This window comes from Ostrinia furnacalis, unplaced genomic scaffold, assembly GCF_004193835.3.
Source record: "Ostrinia furnacalis isolate ACB-3 unplaced genomic scaffold, ASM419383v2 OfSCF2870, whole genome shotgun sequence".
NCBI lineage: Eukaryota > Metazoa > Arthropoda > Insecta > Lepidoptera > Crambidae > Ostrinia > Ostrinia furnacalis.
In genome coordinates, this window is record NW_021133109.1 from 415,129 (window position 1) to 422,170 (window position 7,042).

The window sequence follows — 7,042 nt, forward strand, 5'->3', positions numbered from 1 at the left end:
ATTTCGAATGAGAGCATGAACGAATGCGGCGTTACTGACTGAGATTATAGACGGGAGGTGGAGCGAGTTATCTATTCTCTGTTCTTGTATGTTTATTAGCTCGCTTACCAGTGATTTTCCGACTTCGGCCGAAGCACGAGGCAGGCGCGGGTCGGCAAGGGTGCGGCGTGGGCCGCGTGGAGCAGCCGCCCGCGCGTGTGTCGCGCGTCCACTGCCGCGATGCCGCGCCGCGTTGGCTCCTGTGCGATTCCTTCAACCCTAGACGGTGGGGTTGGGGAGACTATCGACATTTTGCCATTTGAAATAAATCAATTCAGAACATGAATATTCGAAGAGATGAACTCAGATAAATTGCTGTCACAAGAAAATTCTGGCAGTCTCATAGAATCATGAAGCCGCAACCGTTTTCACACGATTGCAATATAATTATTACTTTGTGATATGACCTGGTTGGTAGCTGCTTCACCTGGTTGGTGAACAGTGTCCTCAGTGAGACCAGGTACTCATAATAATAAAGACTTACTTTCATTTGGTTAGGTCGTTTTCGATAAAAAAAAATTAAAGATGTTGCTAAAGACTTCTTCCAGACATCTCGTTATGTTGAATATTTTTCTTAGTTCCATAAATTGAAACTAACGACCCAGAACATCTCTGCTGTTACGAGTATTAAATGAAAGTCAGAGACATCGACATAAATTGGCAGCTGAAATCCAGTTCATCGATAACAGTTTAATCTCGTGCCTACCGCTTTGGCGGTCGATACAGCGGGCGCAGGTCCGCTCAGCTGGGCCCGTGACAGTTCGCATTCGCCAACTGATCCGCAATCCACAAAGATTCGGTTTCACTCGTGAAACATGGAATAGTTCAATCGATTGAAAACTTTGTGGACAACTTTTATCTTTGAACTACTCGTAGTAACGTAACTTATTAGTTGGATGTGCTTACTATTTTTACGGAACCAGTCAATCAATGATGATTGATTGACTGGTTCCGTAAAAATAGTAATTTAAATAGTAAGTAGTTAATCTAACTAATATCCAATTTGAGGTTTGGAGGAAGACTCAATTTAAGTGACAAGACACACTTGGAAAAGTACGAGTAAATTCAGGATTCAACATATTTTTACAAAATGAGCTTTTTTGTAGAGTAACTTAGTTACCTGTCAATGGTTACGGAACTTTTCACACCCTGTTTTCTTTGGTTGACAATGTTTCGATAACTATGAAAAATAGAGTAGGTAATTTACCAATGCCTGGGCAAGTTGTCTAATAACATTAACAGTCTTCTTCTTCTATTGTACTTATAACTACGGGTTGTAAATAACCATTAAGGTAAAAGCTTATTGTGGCTAACGTAGAGAAAGAAAGAAAAATGTAATGAAAACATTTAATACAAAAAAGCAATTAATCAAGTTAGAAGTTGAAGTTAGAAGTTTCTAAACTGTCTTACAATGTATTTTATTAAATAGGTCAAATGGGTGTTAAATTTTGTGAAAATTTAATCCAGCTCATTCAAACCCGCGGGCGATTGCTGAGTATTTAATCCATAATAAGTAAGCTTGTGTTTGTTTTCTAAGCTTATAAATAAAACAACGAAGCAATACACTTAGTATGGCAATGAGTATTTTGAAAAGCAACTTAATTATCGTAATGCGTTTGATAAATAGATACTGGATTAAAAGTAGTTTATATATCGATAGGTTTACAGTTTCGACTTAACTGTGGTAGAGCTGACAATTGCTCATGTGAACATATTAAATATAATACTTCGCATATCAATTTGCTGAAAACTGTCAAAATGGAAGCAACGCGCCTTTCTCGTCAACCTTCAACTGAAGAGGCTGAGGTAACTGATAAAAAGAATAACAAAATCATAGAACTTGCTAACACCATTCGACTTGCTATGCGTATTGAGTACGGATTTGGAATATTCAGGTTTCGCCAACACGATAATCAATTGGCCCCAATCAACAAGAAAGTGAAAATATTTTGCATAGTATTGATGATTACCGTCGTCGTATTGTTTTCGGTATTCAATATAATACCATCGGACGTGGCCACGGGCTATTTAGTGAAGATTGATAAAGTGCCGTCCATAGTGATATTGATCCAATATGTCATTTCTGCAATCAGGACGTCGCTATTTTTTAACGAAGGAAACATCCGCATCATATCAACCCTCGCAGACCTCGATTCTAAATTGCACATAAATACCAACCAAGATTTCTACAGAAAGTCCAAAAGGGTTACCCTTAAAATCGTGATCATACTTCATCTCGTACATTTTATTGTCAGTATAAGTGACCTGTTTGCCGATAATTCTAATTTTAGAATGAAAATAGGTAAACTTGTCATATTACCTATTTATCTGGAGCAGTCTCTTGAAATAAGCGTCTTCTGTTTGATGGTTATGATGTTGACGCGTAGACTCAGCATCATTAATAATTACTTGTTGAAGTTCATTAACGAAAAAGACACTAACAAAGCTTCGGTATTTATCGTGAAAGAAAAAAAGGAGGTCCCGGAGGAGTTCAACTTGATCGGCCGCTCGTCGTCCGATAATACGAAGATAAGAGACTTGGCAGCGGCCTACGACATTATTGGCGAAACCTGTGCCCTTGTCAACGAGGTTTTTAATTTCCAGATATTTATGACTCTAGTTGCTACTTTCACTTACGTCGTCATCACAATTTGGACTGGTTTGGATTATTACCGTAGTTCTTCAGGAGAGAACACAGGCGAGCTGGCCACAATCATCATTTGGTGTTTCACAGAATTCTGCTTAATTGCATTTATGTCAATGACTTGTGAGAAGTTACTCCTGGCAAGAACTGAGACAAAGGTGTTGATAAATAAGATCATCATGGACTACGATTTGCCAAAGACCATGAGGGTTCAAGCGAAAGCTTTTATGGAGTTAATTGAAGCATGGCCGTTGCGAATTTTTATTTACGACATGTTTTCAGTTGATATCACGTTAATGCTTAAATACATAAGCGTGTCCACTACATATTTGATTGTAATAATACAAATCTCGCATTTTATTTAGGTTGAAGATTCAAAAAATATTAGGTATAACGAAGAGCCACCCCACACTAAAGTTATACAATAACACCAAAATTAATCACCCTGATGGTTTCATTTATTAAATTGACATGCAAGTATAAAAGAAAACAATTAACGGTGCTCATGACACAGTCTCTAACTAAGTGTCGAAGAGGTGGCAATTACGATACATTGCGATCCATAAAAATATTTTAAGAGATGGAATCTAAAGTACCACAAAGCCAATCGTCTGAAAAAAATGATCAAATGAAAGTTATAGAAATCCTAAACACAAACAAACCAGCGTTGCTAGTTGAAAATTTGTTTGGAATATTTAGGTTCAATGTACATAATAACAGGTTGCTTCCAATCAATAAGAAGATGAAGTTCTGTTGCATTTTTCTGACGTTTTTATATATTACTTTATTCTCTGCATTTCTTAGAATATCATCAGCCATGATTGGGACTGCCAAGCTTGTGGATATGTTAGAGGAAGTACCATCTGTGGTGATATTGATACAATATGTAATATCCGCTATTAGAACGTCAATTTTTTGCAATGAAAAAAATATGCGCATCCTGACTACAGTGGTGGATCTCGACACTAAGTTGCATGTTGATACTAATAAGAACTTCTACAAAAAATCAAGAAAAATGAACTTAAAGGTAATACTGATGGTTCTTGTTATACACGTCATTGTTACTATTATCGACTTAGCCACCGATGGGGATAATATAGATATGAGTAAAATTGTTGTTTTGCCTATTTACCTCGAGCAATCTCTTGAAATAAGTGTATTCTGCTTGCTTATCATGATGTTAACTCGACGACTTCACATCATAAACAACTATTTGGCCAAATTCATCGATGAAAACGATGGTATCAAGTCTTCGCCCATATTTATCGTAGGAGAGAAGAAAGACGGACCAGAAGAATTTAACTTGATCGGCCGCTCGTCGGGCGACAACACCAAGATTAGAGACTTGGCAGTGACCTACGACATCATTGGCGAACTTTGTACTCTTGTCAACGAAGTATTCAATTTTCAGATTTTCATGACTCTAGGTTCTACGTTTACTTACGTTGTCATAACAATTTGGTCTGCATTATATTACTACAAAAATGGAAACAACTCTATGGCACTGGTTACTATAATATTGTGGTGTATTACAGCCGTTTGCTTGATTGCTTTTATGTCGATGACTTGTGAGCAGCTACTGCTGGCAAGAACGAAGACTAAGATTTTAATTAATAAGATCATAATGGACTACGACCTGCCTAAGACTATGAGGGTGCAGGCGAAGGCGTTTATGGAGCTGGTAGACGCGTGGCCCCTGCGTATTTTCATTTACGATATGTTTTCAGTGGACATCACATTAATGCTTAAATATATAAGTGTGGCTACCACATACCTTATTGTAATAATCCAGATTTCTCACTTTGTTTAAGATTTTATGCGTGAGTAGTAAGGGTTTTCACGTGTCGATGTTAATGTACACAGCACAACGAATGAAATCGTCTACAAACTTTTAATATAAATTATTTTAGTCACAAGAAGACTTGCACACTATGAATTTTAGAATATATGGTAGATATGGTAGGAGTACCAGATGCACTTATTTTTTTATCGATGTTTTCTTAACTTTAACCTTGTGAAAAACAAATGAATGTCAATTTGATTGTGAAATTAAAGTAATAAAAAACATCAAATGCAAAGTGGATTGTTTTATTGATTCCAACTAAAACCAAACTAACATTAGCAACACTCGCACCTACTAAGTGTATTAGTTTTTCCATAAGTGCGAATAAATTACAATATTTTTATAAATAATAACTATTTACAATTACAAAACTATCAATGTGCCGTGTAATCGAATCATTAATCTCATTGTAACAGAGTCATCGACGTAATATCATCCTCGTAAGTACCAAACAACATTATGCTGGAACTGGTTCCCACGTCGTAAACAGTTGATTCATGGGTACAGCGCTGATCAACTTCTTTATGTTCCTAAGAATGACCTTTACTCCAAAATCCACAAGAGGATCTCCGAACTCCTGGGCTACCATATGCCAATTCTGGTTCATAAAGTTTAACAGAGTTTTACCTGTAAACAAAAATAAAGAGCACGATATGAGTTTGTGGTTTGTTTTCTGTAGTGAAATCCATTAACCATCAACTAATCAAACGTGATATATTACGTCAAACCAGTAAGGCCAAAGTTGTATTTCATTTAATAAATTATCACTATGTCGTTAAAAATAATCAATTACATAAAGAAAGTGTTAATTTACTAGAAAGGAAGAAACATTAATCTTATGAATCATTCTCTTAAGTATATAATTTAGTAAGTTGCGTATGTAATTGCACTTGATGGAGGCAATAAGCGTAATTTAACTTAAGCACTCTAAGGCTGAGTTGCGCCACGATATTTTAACCGTAACAATAATATTAACCGGTGCTATTTGTATGGAGTTTGACAGATTTTTGACGTTTGTCAATGTTAAAGTAAGATGGTGAAACTCAGCCTAAATTAAGTAGGTAGCTTTTACTTACTCGTTTCAGGACTGCCTTTGATTAAATTAGTCAAATTGTACTGAATTTGGCCCTCGTAGCTATGTTTGCTTTGCGAGTTCACAATTTCTAAATAGGTATCCCCTGATCCCTTGATCGATCTCAGCTGTAGGGTTAGATTAACTCTAAGGTTTTCTGAAATTGAATAAATCATTATTTAAAATTATTACAGTATAACATTTATTCATGTAAACTACTATAATTAATATCTACTTATAGGAGAAATTGAAACACGGGCTAGATAGTATAAATCCTGAAATCATTAATTTTTCCCATTTAAATGTAACTTGTACCTCGAAATTTTCTGAAATTTCTATTAATACTCCTGAGAATGCTTTTCTGGATTTCGCAAGAAATAAAGTCGTATGAATTAGGTGTACAAAAATACTAATTGCATAATAACTACATACTGCATCTGATAGCTGCATCACCGTCTCCGTTGATGGGGAACATCAACAATCTTCCACTTGACTTGTACTTTCCTTTGACCGTGAGATTACAGAGAAATTGTGTTTCTATTACGTCATGCATGACTCTGGAAAGATAAAGTCGATAAATAAAATACCTAGTCGAACACACATCTTTATACATAATATGGCAATTGAAAAAAAAATCCTCTCGTGATTAAGAATAAACTCGAATTGCTAGAGCAAAGTTATGGGCAGAATTTCTTTAAAACACGTGTCTGTTAGACTCTACAAAGACCAACACAAACATTTTAAGAATAGGGAACTGAATCTGGAGAACCCATGTTCCTTCAGAGTTCAGACTGAAAAGCAAAGAGAGTTTAAAAATCAAAAGTTTTAATTACCTTGCTTTCTCAACGATACATTTCCTAAGGCCTTTAGCATGACCATTGGTAAACTTGATTTTGAGCCCTCCAGCTAGAGTCATTTCCAGTTTATCGATGTAAAATGGATCCAGTACTTCCACGCCTACCTCAGGCCTACCCTTCAAGAAATTTGGTACAGCCTTTTGTAGGGTTTGTTTTAAGCATTCTGGTTTTAATTCATCGCATTCTATCCTGGATGCTAAAAAATAAACAAAATTTAAATAAAAATAACTTAGAAGTCTTAAATCGTTATATTGGCACGATAAAAGTAAATCGTGTCGCGTCGGGCTGGTGTAGTAGACTGTAGTAAAGTAGAATAAAAGTATACTCACAACTTGGATTGGCCGCTGCAAACTCAATAATAATATAAAAAAGCACCAAAGAGAGGTCTCTGCCACAATTTAAACCAAAGCACCACATTTTTAAAAGTTTAATGATACAAAAGATTATAATTCAGAGAGTTCACTACAACTAAGTCCTAAGTATAATAAAAGTAGTCAGTCAAAGCTTCTAAATTTATACAAATTTTGTGCAATTATCCTCAAATAATAATTAATAATAAGGGGTGATTAATTAGGTAATGACATTTT

At 35.7% G+C, this 7,042-nt stretch overlaps 3 protein-coding genes across 3 annotated transcripts; 2 read left to right on the plus strand and 1 right to left on the minus strand.

Moving 5' to 3' along the window:
* The first annotated feature begins 1,041 nt into the window (after positions 1–1,041).
* Positions 1,042–3,071, plus strand: LOC114356700 (uncharacterized). Its single transcript, XM_028310015.1, has one exon. It carries the CDS (start codon positions 1,798–1,800, stop codon positions 3,046–3,048), a length of 1,251 nt encoding a protein of 416 aa, XP_028165816.1. The 5' UTR covers positions 1,042–1,797; the 3' UTR covers positions 3,049–3,071.
* A 184-nt stretch (positions 3,072–3,255) lies between these two features.
* LOC114356701 (uncharacterized) lies at positions 3,256–4,865 on the plus strand. Its single transcript, XM_028310016.1, has one exon. It carries the CDS (start codon positions 3,264–3,266, stop codon positions 4,491–4,493), a length of 1,230 nt encoding a protein of 409 aa, XP_028165817.1. The 5' UTR covers positions 3,256–3,263; the 3' UTR covers positions 4,494–4,865.
* On the minus strand, positions 4,756–6,959 carry LOC114356702 (circadian clock-controlled protein). Its single transcript, XM_028310017.1, has 5 exons — positions 6,785–6,959; positions 6,432–6,651; positions 6,031–6,155; positions 5,603–5,755; positions 4,756–5,153 (listed from the first exon to the last, which is right to left on the minus strand). The coding sequence occupies exons 1-5, from the start codon at positions 6,870–6,872 to the stop codon at positions 4,984–4,986; spliced, it is 756 nt and encodes a 251-aa protein (XP_028165818.1). The 5' UTR covers positions 6,873–6,959; the 3' UTR covers positions 4,756–4,983.
* Positions 6,960–7,042: the final 83 nt, after the last annotated feature.

Excerpts from the sequence above, each read along its gene's own strand:
- LOC114356701 (XM_028310016.1), top strand. The coding sequence starts at position 3,264 with ATGGAATCTAAAGTACCACAAAGCCAATCGTCTGAAAAAAATGATCAA.
- LOC114356702 (XM_028310017.1), bottom strand. The coding sequence starts at position 6,872 with ATGTGGTGCTTTGGTTTAAATTGTGGCAGAGACCTCTCTTTGGTGCTT. Across the intron at positions 6,652-6,784 it reads TGCAGCGGCCAATCCAAGTT|CATCCAGGATAGAATGCGAT; the intron begins GTGAGTATACTT and ends TTTATTTTTTAG. Across the intron at positions 5,756-6,030 it reads TGATGCAGCTATCAGATGCA|AAAACCTTAGAGTTAATCTA; the intron begins GTATGTAGTTAT and ends ATTCAATTTCAG.
- LOC114356700 (XM_028310015.1), top strand. The coding sequence starts at position 1,798 with ATGGAAGCAACGCGCCTTTCTCGTCAACCTTCAACTGAAGAGGCTGAG.